Below are 15334 nucleotides of genomic sequence, written 5' to 3'. Positions count from 1 at the left end.
AGATCACCAGCGATCTATTGGTTTCATGATTTCTTCTGTCTTCGACGTGACACACGCATTTGACTGGCTTGGAAGCTGTTTTGCGATCCGACCATTGCAGCCGAATTAGTAACTATTAATTTTTATTAAATACTTTTATTTTAAGAGTTAATTTTTACCCAATAAAAATTATTAAAAATTATTTGTTATTAAATATTCTTATGCTAAAAATATATTTTTAGTTAGTAAAAATTAATAGCAATTAGTGAAACCTATACATTTTTTAATAACAATTAATTGTCATTAAATATTCTTATTTTAACAATAATTACGAGTTAAAACAATTAGTTTCACTTAAAATATATCTTCACAACCCTAACGTAATCACAGAATCATCTGAAGGAAGAAATATGTGTGGATTTCGAAGCTTTGGGAGGTTGTGAATTCATAGGGACAAAATGTTTTTAAATTCAACTCCTGAAATTTGATTTTGACCGCGTCACATAATCTAAAGAACTCTTTATATGTTTTTTCGTTATTCAGCCAAATGGTTCCTTATTAATATGTCGGAGATGAAAGAACACCGGAGCCTTCCCTTTGGAATTTTGGGAAAATCCCGTAACATTGTAATTCAGAATCTACCATAGCTGTAATTAAATAATTGCAGTCACCCAGTCCAATTGTAATTGTTCGGGATTTGTGATAATGAGCTTGGGCTCGAGGCGACAGTCAGTCGCCAAACGTAGCCGCGGTCAAGGGATGAACGCTTTGTCTAACAAAGGTACGGAGTAATTCTATAGCTCTCCTTAAAAGAAATATTTGTGGCGACACGCGACAGTAAACATTCCAACGGTTTCTGTTCCGTGGCTCGCCACACGCAGATCCTATTCTTCGGGTATGATGGTTACCAGATGCCGACGCGTCTCCACAGTACGTGATCAGCTAGTCCGAGGGTCGTTATAAACATTAAGATCTAGTTACCTAAGGTCCTTCAAACAGACAAACAGTGTTTGTCCCAACTACGGGAAGATAGGGGAGATCTATTTTTCAACGAACGACGCTTCCCGCTAGCAACCTTCCCTCAAGGACGGCTACCATCCTTTTCTAGCCACCCACATGGAAATTGACCAATTAACAGCAACGTCAATTTCCCTCACTTTCTGAACGAAGGCTATCCTCGACGAATCCGATGATCTCGTGTCCTTAGACACACCCCATCATAGTTTTCCTCTACAGCATCATCGCGACGGAAAGTCATTCTCTCGTGAGGTCTCACTAGTGGGTTACATAGCGTCTTTACGCTCGGTGAATATTTTACGTTTTAACAAAGAGCTAGTTTAGTAATACTTGTATCGTAGACAAGTAAATCGAGTCCAATTTAGACTTTGGAAGAAAGTACATTTGTTATCCCGTTGACCGCGGATTCGTTTTCGACCACTGTCATTAGTGTCTAATCACCGCGGTTACTTGTCAATTCTAGAATATACACACTTGTACTAATAATCATATTTGCACTAGTCAGTGTCTTCTCTATTGCATAACAACAATGTGTAATCCTAATAAAGATTCGTTTCACGCCCCTAACCCTATTTCTAATGTAAAGCCGACATATATATTATTGTATTTTATTTGGCATGCATATGTATTCATATTTATTCGTTCTCATATTATGTATATCTTGGTTATTTGTTGTTAGTATATACAACATAATTTCATTTAGATGGTTTCTTCTTCATGTTATTTACATATTTTACACTAGAATTTATAATTTTCTTGTGTTAAGTATTAATTAGCCACCTTGCACAGTCGTATCAAGATGGCCGCCTTCTGTCCCAAACGTCAACACGTGCTTCAAGTTCAATCGAAATATCGTATTATTTCACTAAAATTCCAGAATCTTAGTATTATTAACTATTTGTCATGTCACTAAGTGGGATCGTTATGTGTGTCGTACCGCTCAGTGTATTTTTACGTTGCATTTAGTATTGATTACGTTTAAACCTCTTACTCTACATGTGAAGTATCAATGTGTTTATCAGTAATATTGTTGTCCTATATAGTAAATTATTATTTTATGATTTGAGCTTATCTCATGCATAGGCATCGTGTATTATTGCTTTGTAAGTAGTGTAAAAAACGCTTTATGATAGTGCGTTCTTTGATTGATAGAGATTAAAATTCCTGTATGCGTGGATGGTTACAGTTATTTATATTACGAGTGCTTTTAATTTGCACCAATTTAATGTATATCAGTGAATTCTAATTTCTCCCCCTTGTTTATTTTCATATTTTATAGAACTCATTCACGTAAGAAGTTAGATTGTGAATTTGTGTATACTTTGAAATATTTATATTCTTATATTCTTATCATCTCGATCTTATTGTTCATAGGATTCAGAATGATAAATCATAACTCTAGTGTTCATAAAATATGAAAATCTTGACTATATTGCAAATAATCAACTAATTAACGGTTTTTTATTAATATTTGGAGCGTACTATAGTGTAGTTTTTTTATTTTAATTTGTACTAGTGTGTTTGTATATTACATAGTGGCTTCTTGTTCCTTTTGACGCTATAATTTGTTAATAAATTTAATTTAATTTAATAAATCTGCTTTCAACTACCTTATCGACCGTACCGTATCATAGTTCGACAACCTGCTGCATCTCATTCAAGCGCTACTAGTTCTGTGCTATGTTCGTTCTGTCTAATATAGCCGCAACTGTCAACACGTGTACCAATGTGTTCAAGTGTTACTATAATCAATTAATTATATAGCTAAAATAAATTAAATTTTTGAGCAAAGTAGTGGATTCGCCTTTTGTGCGTTTACCGTAATACATAACTACATAGTGTTGCACTGCTTAACTATTAAGTTTAATTGTTTATTCGGCACGTGGTTGACAGTTTCTCTTATGATGTTTCTTCTAGCAATATAATTAATGTATACCTGTGCAGGTTCATCATGCAGTGAGTAACTGTGGATTAACTGTGTCTCACGTTTCATCGACAGCATTGATAATACAGGAATATTATCACGTGTTGTCTCCGTTAGCAACCTAACGTCGCATCGGTGTGTTACTATTTTTTAATTTATATTAACATTAATACTAAAATTTCTTCGTTAATATACTAAAATTGTATTTATTCCATGCTGGAATCATCCTGTTGTGGGAAGTTATCCAGTGTTATACATGAAATGGCGGATCATCTATCTACTACCACGTGCATAGAGGTTATGTGGACTCTTAATGTTCCATCAAGTACAAAGTTCCATCAAAGGTAAAATAGCTTCTGTAGTGAGTATAGTAATATTGTTTCCACATCATACGGTAGCTATAAAATTAAGGATTTTTATTAAGGAATATTCTATGCACGCCTGCTGCGTTTGCGTCTTCTAAAGAATTCATGTTGTTTTTCTTTCTCTTGTCTATTCTTCATAATCGTCCTACAGAGTTCATTAAAATGTTTCCAGAGCTGTTCACTCTCAGCGACTGTATCAGTGAGATTTCTAGGAGTCAGCGTTTTTTCTGCATGGGTTTCAAGAGCATACTGTGCATCCTCCAATTCTTCATCACAACTTTTACTGGTCGTTTCTTTATTTATCTTTTCATGGTATGTATTAAAAATACCACGTTTAGGAAGTATCTGAAATATACCTTCGTTTATTTTTAACCTGTTAGGTATGATGCGCCATTATACTGGCTCACTCTACTGACTCATTCACCATTTGAAGTAAATGATCCGTTTCATTTGTCTTGCTTCACGCTTCTTTTGCCCTCACAACGTTTTCTGAGAGTGTTAACAATATATAGATGTAATATATAGTCTTTGCTTTTGATATGTCAGTGTGATGTATCAATTGTTGCTTTTTGTTAAAATAAATATACCATTATTAGATGCTCTTTTTAACATGCCGATTCATATCCTTATAATGTTTTAGAATCTTCAACCTCAAAATGTCATTTCAAAATAGGAAGCGAAGAGCAATTTGCTACAATTCAGAAACAGACTCGGAAGTCGAAAATGACTTAACCAAAAACAAACGTGATAGGAAGAATGGAAAAAAATTGAGAACACTAAATTCGTCCGAATCAGAAGATTCCGATGTTCACGGAGAGACAACATGCGGAAAAATAATCTGGTCATATGAAAATTTGAAACCACAAGTGCATAAATTTGATTCCCACAATTCTGGCATGTCAATCCAGCTTAATCGATCTGCAACTCCGATCGATTACTTCCAACTATTTTTCTCTGAAGAATTAGTGTCATTTATTGTGGAAAAAACGAATGAGTACCGCAAATTCAAGATGGACAATTCTAAGCGTTCTTTCCTAAAACCTTACGAAAGGGAAACAACATTGAGTGAAATATATAATTTCTTTGTAATTCGTTTACTAATGTCGCGAGTAAAGAAATTACATTTTTCCGAATATTGGACAAAGGATAAATTTTTGCGAACCGATGTTTTTGGCAAAATTATGAATAGAGACAGATACGTTTTTCTATTACGCATTCTTTACTTCAGTAAAATTGAGTTAGTTAATTCCGATAGACTGATAAAAATTAGAGAATTTTGTAATAAGCTTTGTCGTTCCTTTCAAAATTGTTTTATTCCATTCCGCCATTTATGCGTGGATGAAAGTTTATTGTTAAAGAGGCGGTTATCATTCCAGCAGTATATCCCGTCCAAACGGAATATGTTTGATATCAAGTCTTTTGTATTGTACGACTGCAAAACGGGATTCGTACTAAATTTTGTTGTATATGCCGACGGCAATTCCGAAATAACAAAAATGAACGAAAAATATCTAGGAAAATCGGCTGAGGTTGTACTCACATTATTGAATTCATATTTAGGAAAGGGGCACACATTGTTCGTTGACAACTGGTATACCAGCCCGACCTTATTCAGTTATTTACATGATAATAAAACTAACGCGTGCGGCACCGTAAAGTCGCGAAGAAGAGAAATGCCTGTAATGAAGGAAAAACTAGACAAGGGTGAAATATGCTTCCGATCATCGCCTAATATGCTCGCTCTCAAGTGGCAAGACAAACGGGAGGTATATATGTTGTCAACTTCCCACTCCGCGGATTATATAAATACTAAAAAAATAAACTATCAGACCGGAGAAATTATTCAAAAACCGTCTTGTATTGTTGATTACACTGCCAATATGGGTGTGGTCAACAACAGGGACAAAGTAATATCGAGTGTACAATCAGTCCGAAAAAGTGTTAAATGGTATAAAATATATTTTTTCCATCTGCTTGATGTGGCAATCTGGAACGCGTATTGTTTATATAAGCTTCAAGAGAAAGAAAAAGTAACAATGCGAGTGTTTCACCTTAGATTACTTAAAGAAATTTTCGAAAAATTCGGTTATACGAATAATAACATTAGCTCTAACAAATCTATCGCAGATCATCCCTTCAGACTAAGCGGAAAACATTTTCCATCGCACTGTAGGTCCACAAAATCTAAAAAAGCGTTACGAAATTGTATCGTATGTTCAAAGAATGATGTAAGACGAAGATCGCGCTATGAGTGTGAAGATTGTGACGTGGGTCTATGTGTCATACCGTGCTTTAAAATATATCACACTCAATTGTATTATTAATTATTAAAGTAAATTATTAACCTCTTTGTTACGGCTGAATTTTGCACGGGGCTGTTTCTCTGTATGGCTGAGTTTGACGCGATTCACGCTTAACACGTTCGTCGCCCAGCGTGATTCGACTAAGTTTCCTGCAGGGCCCAAATCCGACCGCCGGTACACAAAACGTAAATAGAGCACTAAGTGGGAATTCATTGTTTATCGCCTTCGATTCATTCTAAAGAAAAATTTATTTAGTTTTGAAGTGGAGAAAGCGATAAGTTTTCCAGCTAGAGTATTCCGAGGGATCTCATGGCAGATATCTCAGATCTTTCATTTAGTCGAGAAGCATACTTGTGACAAGTACATCAGTGATTTTTTCATCCTCAAAATGTTCAGTAAACAGCGTGAAAATATATTTGAACGTAAGGAGAGTAGTGATGACGAAGTATTGAATTTTAGAAAAAAAGTTATAAATAGAATTTCATCAAGTTCGGACTCGGATATTGAAGAAGCATGTGCAAGCGAAGGTCTCAAAGACATGTTGGAAGAACTAGCCATAGACGAAGAAGAGAAATTCGACTCTATTGATAATTCATTGAACAATATTCAATGCAACAGACATTTCCGTTCACCGGAAAAAGCGGACTTTTGATGGATTTGCCGTCTGACATTAGCGCAAGTGAAGTGTTTTCGTTATTCGTTGATGAAAAAATGATAAGCCTTTTAGTCACAGAGACTAATAGATATGAGAGCAAAAATTACATCAACATGAAGTGACCGGTCAAACTCGATATAGGAGGTGGAAAGCCACCACTTCCAAAGAAATTATAAAATTTATCGAACTAATGATTTGGATGTCTAGTACAGACACCGCTTGTTATATGTTGGTCAACGAGCCGTCTTTACAATTTTTCATTTCCACGCAACAGAATGTCCCGTAATCATTTTGAAAAATCGCTATTGGCAAACTTGCATTTTGCAAATAACGAAACTATAGAACAGAGTAGCAGACTTGGAAAAGTTTTACTACTCATAAACATATTGATAGACAATTACCAACAAAGTTGTTCACCAGGCAAAGATATTGTAGTCGACGAGACAATGGTTCCTTGGAGGGGACGACTAACACTCCGGCAATACATATCGACGAAATCACATTAAGTATGGTATAAAGCTATTCAAACTGTGTTCCACCGAAGCTTACACATGGTCTGCAAAAGTATATTCTGGACGAGAAACCACCGGAAGTAAGCAAGTTAGCATAGCTGAGAACGTCTGCATTGAACTTGCAGATACATTGCTAAATGAAGGACGAACTTTGTTCGTCGACAATTTTTATACGAGCTATCAGTTAGTAGTGAAATTTTTAAATTTTAGGACGCATGTCCCTGGAACTGTACGGCACAACAAAGAATATATGCCCAATTCCGTAACGTCGTGCCCGTTGAAGAAAGGTGAAATGATAGCACGAGAGGATAAGAACGGTATTGTGATTCTCAAATGCAGAGATGTTTGAAATGTTAGAATATTATCAACAAAACATTCACCTATTATGATTCCAAGCTCGAATTCTACATATCACGGATGTCCTCCAAAATAGAAACCTTTGGCGGTAACTACATATAATAATGGAAAAATTGGTATCGACAGAAGTGACCAGATAGTCTCATATGCCACTACGATACGGAAAAGCATCAAGTGGTATCAGAAATTAGCATTACATTTACTCTTAGGCAGAACTATAGTAAATGCTCATACTGTGTACCAAATAGCCACAAACAAAAAAATACTGATAAGACAATTTCGGGAAATTCTCGTTTACGAATGGTCCAATGTGTCCTCAGAAAATACTGTCTGTGTGTTCGACAAAATTGTGTTCGACAACCATCGAAAGAAAACGAAGAAGGTGACCCACCATTTGGGGATACGTAAAAGTCAAGAAGGCAAGCATATAAGGATGTGCACCCTATGTTACAAGAAGAAGAGGCAAACTGTCTCACGCGAAGAAGCGAGAAAAAACATAAAAAGAACTACAGTGTATTGTTCGAAGTGCCCAAAATCACCCCAAATGTGTTTGGAATGTTTTAGCGAATATCATGTGATATAGCATAATGTAATATTTTATCCAGAATATAAATTAATAAAAAGTATGGCATAATGTGTTTTTAACATTTTTATGTTGTATATCCTATATATAATATCGTATATTTACTTAACTCGAACAAGAAGAGCGTCACCATTGGTGATGGAGCCCCTGTAACGTCGCCCAGAAGCCAGGAATCCGCCGACCTCAGGATATGCATATAACACCTGGTCATGCGATAGCAGTGAGAATAGACAGTAGCCGGATTCCCACCCGGGAGATATGTGAATCATAGTGAGGAGAAAGATCCCAGTCCTTTAGTCAGTAAGTCAGTCTGTATTTTGCTATTGAGGTGTAACTTCGCCTTGTGAATAAAGTATACGAACGGGCTATTGTTCATTCGCCTTTTTTTATATTATATGTCGGGTTAACATTAGAATTTAAGGCGCGTAACGATTCTTCGTTTGAACTAGCCATCGTTTTACGAAACAGAGATTATATTTACGCGAATATACAAGATTTTGCAAAATATTATGAATATTGAGTTTAATGAATGATAAGATTAACAAACGATAAGTTTAACTAATGATTAGATTAAAGAATAATAAGTTTAACGAATAATAAGAGTAACGAATAATATGTTTTACGAATAATAAATTTAACGAATAATGAATTTAATTAACGCTATTAACAATGTTCCTGGGTTCAAACGAATCCACGGTCAACGGGATAACTTTTTACTATGCGTAGAATAATTTTAAACACAAAAAAATACGATTGCTAAGACACTCGGTAAATTGCTCGATGTATCACTTTCCAAGGCGATCACACGAATGAATATCTGATGAAAATCTTTTTCGCTGTACGACTGCATTTGTTTGTTATATGCTCGCTGGAGGCATCGAGAAGGTTCCAATCACCGTTGCTAGGCAATATCTGTCAAAAGTTTGTTGTATACTCTTTGGAAACATCGAGAAAGATCCAAACGCCGATACTAGGCAATTTCTGTCTTCATCAAGCAAAACGTTTATCCCGTGACCGTGGCTACGTTCAGCGACCAGTTGTCACCTCGAACCCACTTTCGCTTTTCACAAATGTCAAACAATTACAGATGACAATTACTTAATTACAGTTACGATAAAATCTAGGCTAAAGCATTAAAAGGCTTCCTCAAAATTGCATAGGGAAGGCTCCGGTTTTCATTTCATCTCCGACACGGCCATACTGACTATCACACGTCCTCGTGTGCAGCTAAAATACAGAGTTTCTTTTTAACATTAGACTCGGTGTAACTGATATTATTTACCATTCGATTAAATGTTCCAAATAAGTCAAGGGTCCAATTCAGCAACAAAGCTCTGTTCGAAAATTTGACAAGCAAGGAAATGAAAAAGAACTCAAATTAGTGTCATAGTTTGTATTCAAAGTGCCAGTTGCACTCCGTAAGTCACCAGTCAGACCGCAATGACACAACAGATCATTTTCGACTCCACACAAAGATCTCAGTTTGTTGAATCACATAACCACGTTGGATGCATAACAAAAAGCACAAGACACCAATGAGGATATTGTAGAAAGCGCAGGGCACCAGTAAGGATATTATAATAAGCGCAGGGCACCAGTGAGGATATTATAGAAAGCGCAGGGCACCAGTGAGGATATTATAGAAAGCGCAGGGCACCAGTGAGGATATTATAAAAATACAAGCACTACACTGGGAGTATTATAAAAGGCGCATACACTACACTGGGAGAATTATAAAAGGCGCATACACTACACTGGGAGAATTATAAAGGGCGCATACACTACACTGGGAGTATTATAAAAGGCGCATACACTACACTGGGTATATTACTATGACCACAATGCGGCGTTAATGATTCCCAGAGATCAATGTGCTCGCATCGTTATTATCACCGTCGCTGTCATCACCGCAGACATCCAACTCAGCAGGAATACAACCATCTGGCATCTTTCTCAACTTGTCGTGTCTATCCTTATATGACCGTTTGCCATCTAGAGTTTTTAAAGTATATCTATTCCCCTCTAAAACTTCCGTTATCACGAATGGACCCTTGAATTTCGGATCTAGCTTTGTTTGGTTTCTCTCCTCGTTCTTACGTAACACAAAGTCACCGAGATTAAACCTAACTATCTTCGCTTTCGTTTTGTCAAACCTGTCTTTATCATAACTGGCGCAAGTCTCTATGTTCCGTATCGCTTGTTGCCTTACATTGAAGATGTCTACTTCCTTTTCCTCAATATTATCAGGCAACAATAAACCGTAGGGCCTAACTGCCTTCGCAATTAATAATTCCAGAGGACTTGATAAATTTTGGAAATCTTTACCCGTAAAACACCTTCCTTGGTCTGCTATTACCCGGCAGGGATTGCCGAATAAAAATATAGCGGACTTAAGTGCTATAATGGTATTAAAGGAATCTAATTTACGAGTATGATACAGGTATACAAATTTTGTGAAAGCATCAACCAAAACAATGATATTGTAATATCGTAGAATAAATTTGAATTAGAGATCGGTTGAAAATAGAAAAAACCGTTACGTCGTCCTTCTGTGGTTCGTTTACATTTAAGAGCGCCTATGTGACTAAAGTCACCTAGTTCTTACAGAGATATGAGAAAAACAATAAAGAACGCTAGAGCAGAAGGACGGTTCCGGGTTCAAGGAGCGATGACCGAGAGGTCAGAGTATGCGAGTCGAAAAGCGAGTGTGTTGCGAGAGTCAGAGCGAATTGAGTCGTTGAAGAGTAGAGTCGTTAGAGCGAATTGAGTCGTTGAAGAGTAGAGTCGTTAGAGCTAATTGAGTCGTTGAAGAGTAGAGTCATTAGACGTTTCGAGTCGTCGAAGAGTAGAGTCGTGAGAATTGATAGAGTTGTTAGAGAGAGAGAGTGTGTGTGTTAGATTCGTTGTGACGAGAGTGATCAAATAACTGTAAAGTTATTTGATATAGATACGAGTATTGCATTTAGTTTCCGTTAAATATCGTTCTCTGTCCAATTTATATCCGTATATTCAGTTTAATATTAATAAATTGTAAATAATCGGGAAAAAATTTCTATCCTTATTTTCCGATATTACAATATACTCCTTCGAGTCACTCTTACCACTTAATTTACCCGTTATATTCATGTGTACCGTATGCCAGGGTATGCTGATCTTAGGTATGGGATGTAGTTCAGCTTGAACTTTACCTGAACTAGCCTTCGAAACTCGACAAGCATGACAGTTCTCAACAAATTTGCGAACATATTTCGCCATTCCCTCAAACCAGTAATACTCGTATAGTTTCTCAAGCGTTTTATCCCAACCTAAGTGCATAATGGACTGATGCACATGATTAATGACGGACCACCTGAAACCCCTTGGGACAATGGGCAAGCAAAGAGTTCTTCCTTTTCTCTGTATTTTACGATGGAGTGTACCGGACCGTAATTCATACGTATTCGCAATATCTTTCGCGAGCTCTTCATTTTGCAACTTACGAACGATCTCAGAGATTTGTGGGTCACGACGTTGTTCTGCTAACAACCAATCATCGGAGATTTCAGATAGATTGATTTCTTTCTCTACAATTTTGTTGATCGTACGATGATCCAGATTTACGGGGTTTCTCGAAAAGAAATCTACATGAGCCATTCGTTTGCCTTCCCGATACATAATGTCAAAGGTAAAAGTTTGCAGGTAAGCCCACCATCTGTAAACCCTGTCATTTAAATGTACCTTGTCACTGGATGCCTTCAGAGAATTACAATCAGTGACAACAAGAAATTCCCGACCGTGCAGATAGTGACGAAAATGCTTGATGGCGTTTACCACTGCCAGCGTTTCTAACTCATAAGAATGATAGCTAGATTCCGCAGGGCTAGTCCGCTTGCTATAATACTCAACTACTCTATTTTTACCTTCGACCCTATGCATTAAGATAGCCCCAAATCTTTCGGAACTAGCATCCGTATGTAGTTCTATTGGATATTTGGGGTCAAAAATCATTAGCACCGGCTCATTGGTCAGAATAGAAATTACTTTTTGCCTAATTTTTTCATGTTTATCCGTCCAATTTATGTTCTTGCTACCGGAAGTGAGAGCATACAAAGATTTCATTACCTGTGAGAATTTAGGAACAAATTTTCGAAAGTAAGAAGCTAAACCAATGAATTGCTGGAGCTGTGTAACAGTCGTTGGTGCGGGCAAAGAGATCAAGGCTTGTACTTTACCTGGGTTTGGTCGGACTTCTCCGTTATGAATCACATAACCCAGATAAAGTACTGACGTCTTCAAGAAAGAACATTTAGAAAAGTTAAAAGAGAATCCGGCGTTTACAAGGGTATCTAGGACGGTGTTTAATCTTTCTAACGCCTGATCTATCGTATCGGCAATAATTAAAACATCATCCAAATAAACGACAACATATGAATAAGCAAGATCACCTAAGGCATTGAAAATGGCCCTCTGAAAAACAGACGATGCATTCTTCAATCCAAACGGCATCGTCATGTATTCATATTGACCATCGGGAGTAACGAACGCGGTATATTCAGTCGAATTCGGGTGAATAGGAATTTGATGAAACCCGCTGGCCATATCCAGGCTTATAAAGTATTTCGCCCTTCTCAGTCTCGCGATCTGGTCAGCTATGAGAGGAAGAGGGTACCGATCCGCGACGGTGTTTTTATTTAAAGCTCGGTAATCTACACATAATCTATCTGAACCGTTCTTTTTTTTAACAAGTAATATAGGACTTGCAAATGGTGAATTACTCGGTCTTATGATTTTTGCTCGGATCAGTTCACCTATCCTCTCTCGAACTATTCCCCGCTCCTCCTCGCTGAGTCTATAAGGGCTTCGTTGCACGGTAACGTTGGGATCAATTAAACGAATTTCTAATTGGCCCGTATTTACACGATTCCGCGGAAAACCCGTAATAAATGACTCTTTGTATTTCTCGAGAACAGAAATCATTCGATCTTTATCGTTACCAACTACATCAGTGTCGACCTCATTAATGTTGATCACATCTTCCGTGACTTTGCTACAAGCGTTAACTATTTTTGTCTTACAAATATCGACACTGTTTCGTGTAACATTCACGTCAAAACCTTGGCTCAAAATTTCACGACCAATCATGATATCGTATTTTAAGTAATTATCAGCAAGGGCATGAAAAGTTATCTCCAATGTAAAACCGTTAATACATACAGTGGATAAAATCTGAGATGTACTGTTAACACAAGTATTCCCTATGCCTCGCATTATTACTACATCAGTCGTTCGTTTGCCAGAAAATTTCGAAGCTATGGATTCTTTGATTAATGAGCATTCGGCTCCGGAATCGAAATAAAATGGGTACGACTCACCCAGATGACTTAATTTACCAACTGGAGACTCTACCACACAGGAGTCGACTCGACGTTCATTCTTGAAGCCGGATTTTCTGTTCTGCAGTTGTGGACAATCAGGTGCGATATGACCCTCCGCACGACACTTGAAGCAAACCACCTTGGACGATGAAGCTGGACGGTTTCTTTCCTGGTGTTGTGAATCCTTTGTATCCTTTGTATCCTTCCGCTGTTCACTACACATCCTCTTGCGACACTCCGTTATTTTGTGTCCAAGAGTACCACAATAATGACACTTCACCCGGTAATGCGATAACTTGCGTCGTTTAACTTCAGGTTCCTCCGATGTATTTTCTAACAAAGTTGCCGGCAGATCGTTGTAAGGATGAGCTCTCATTTCATCATAAAATTGTTCCTCCGTCTTGATATTATTTGCGAGCGTTAACCGATGAAAGCGTTGATCTTGTGAATTTAGCATATAAAGAGTAAAGGCATTGAATACTTCGGGCATCGTTAGATCTTGCATCTTTATCTGCAACATGGAACGGAGGCGACTACCATAAGCTCCTAGAGTTTCGGTCTCTGTCGGTCGTTCTCTGGACATCCTTATTAATACCGTGGCGGCTGTCTCTCTACCACCAAAACGTGAAAGGAATTGTTCCTTAAATGTTGGCCAGAAAAGCTTTCCACCGCGCACTATTTGTGAAAGCCAATGTGAAGCAGATCCCTTTAAGGCACGATTTAAAACAGAAAGTAACACACTATCTTGCATCGGATAGTCTTTCAAAATCACATCTGTATATGAGCACCACGCGGATGGATCAGCGCCCGTGCCTTCAGGATCAAAGCGTGGTAACATTACATCCTTAGGTTCCATACTCGACTTTTGCTCCTTTTGCTCCCTAGGCTGAGTCATCTGGTTCATGATTTTCATGAGTTGTTCCAAAGTGACACTTGAGCTTGATCCCACTTCTGATGTCGGGTTGTCATTAGGATTTGAATCACGAAATGTTTCTTCATTTGAATTAGCCATTGTTTTACAAAACAGAGAATATATTTACACGAACAAACAAGGTTTTACAAAATATTATGAATTTTGTAAATGATATGATTAATTAACAAATGATAAATTAAATTATTAATTATATTAAAGAATAATAAGTTTTATCGAACAATAAAAGGAACGAATAATATATCTTACGAATTACTAATTTAACGAATAATGAAAATTAACGATTGATAAATTTACAAATATTGAATTTAATTTATGCTTTAAACAAAGATCCGGGGTTCAAACGAATCCACGGTCAACGGGAAAACTTTAAACAATTTTATAACACAAAAATACGTTTGCTGAATCACTCGATAAATTACTCGATGTATCACTTTCCAAGGCGATCACACGAATGAATATCTGATGAAAATCTTTTTCGCTGTACGACTGCATTTGTTTGTTATATGCTCGCTGGAGGCATCGAGAAGATTCCAATCACCGTTGCTAGGCAATATCTGTCAAAAGTTTGTTGTATACTCTTTGGAAACATCGAGAAAGATCCAAACGCCGATACTAGGCAATTTCTGTCTTCATCAAGCAAAACGTTTATCCCGTGACCGTGGCTACGTTCAGCGACCAGTTGTCACCTCGAACCCACTTTCGCTTTTCACAAATGTCAAACAATTACAGATGACAATTACTTAATTACAGTTACGATAAAATCTAGGCTAAAGCATTAAAAGGCTTCCTCAAAATTGCATAGGGAAGGCTCCGGTTTTCATTTCATCTCCGACATATATATACATATATATGTAGTATCGTGGACGAAAAGTCTAAGAGATATCGGGCGAACCATGAACAATGTCGCGAAAGCCGAGGCGCCGTCGGGTCCATCAATGTGTCATCGGTCTTTTCAAGTGCATAGTTTCGTAGAAAAGACCTACGTGACCCTGACTACGAGCGTCTGCAGAACACGTGTGCCTAGCAAAAGACAATAGAATGCGACAACGGCCAGAGAGTCAGTCGAGAAGCAGAGTGCGAGTCGAGAAGCAGAGTGTGAGTCGAGAAGCAGAGTTTGCGAGTGGCGTTGCCGAGAGAGTGTTGATTGCATTTTGTGAAAGTCGAGTCGTTACCTAATTATTTAGTTGTGCTGTTTTCTGTACGTTTGGTGTGAATAGTTCAGGTTGAACAACAATCGTCTTTTTCTGTCCGATTAACATCTGTATCATCCATTCCTTGTAAATATATTATATCACGATATTACATATATGTCGGAGATGAAAGAACACCGGAGCCTTTGGAATTTTGGATA

The 15334-nt window shown here is 37.4% G+C and overlaps 2 protein-coding genes across 23 annotated transcripts in view; one reads left to right on the top strand and one right to left on the bottom strand.

Annotated features, from left to right (window-relative positions):
* The window catches only part of LOC126874325 (uncharacterized), a 153316-nt gene that overhangs the window by 111638 nt on the left and 26344 nt on the right, over positions 1–15334 (bottom strand). The window lies entirely within an intron of this gene.
* LOC126874320 (piggyBac transposable element-derived protein 4) lies at positions 616–7750 on the top strand. Of its 22 annotated transcripts, none has more exons than XM_050636222.1 (5): positions 2106–3055; positions 3169–3264; positions 3458–3597; positions 3666–3799; positions 3926–7750. In XM_050636222.1, exon 5 carries the CDS (start codon positions 3942–3944, stop codon positions 5607–5609), a length of 1668 nt encoding a protein of 555 aa, XP_050492179.1. In that variant the 5' UTR covers positions 2106–3055; positions 3169–3264; positions 3458–3597; positions 3666–3799; positions 3926–3941; the 3' UTR covers positions 5610–7750. The 22 variants fall into 22 exon arrangements, with proteins under 22 accessions (XP_050492172.1, XP_050492168.1, XP_050492161.1 ...); XM_050636221.1 differs by having other exon boundaries at positions 2107–3055; positions 3161–3264; XM_050636215.1 differs by lacking the exons at positions 3458–3597; positions 3666–3799 and adding an exon at positions 616–1284 and having other exon boundaries at positions 2941–3055.

This window comes from Bombus huntii, chromosome 16 (assembly GCF_024542735.1).
Source record: "Bombus huntii isolate Logan2020A chromosome 16, iyBomHunt1.1, whole genome shotgun sequence".
Lineage (NCBI taxonomy): Eukaryota > Metazoa > Arthropoda > Insecta > Hymenoptera > Apidae > Bombus > Bombus huntii.
This window is presented reverse-complemented; position numbering and strand designations above follow the sequence as displayed.

Excerpts from the sequence above, each read along its gene's own strand:
- LOC126874320 (XM_050636204.1), top strand. The coding sequence starts at position 3,134 with ATGCTGGAATCATCCTGTTGTGGGAAGTTATCCAGTGTTATACATGAA. Across the intron at positions 3,265-3,925 it reads AGTACAAAGTTCCATCAAAG|AATCTTCAACCTCAAAATGT; the intron begins GTAAAATAGCTT and ends ATAATGTTTTAG.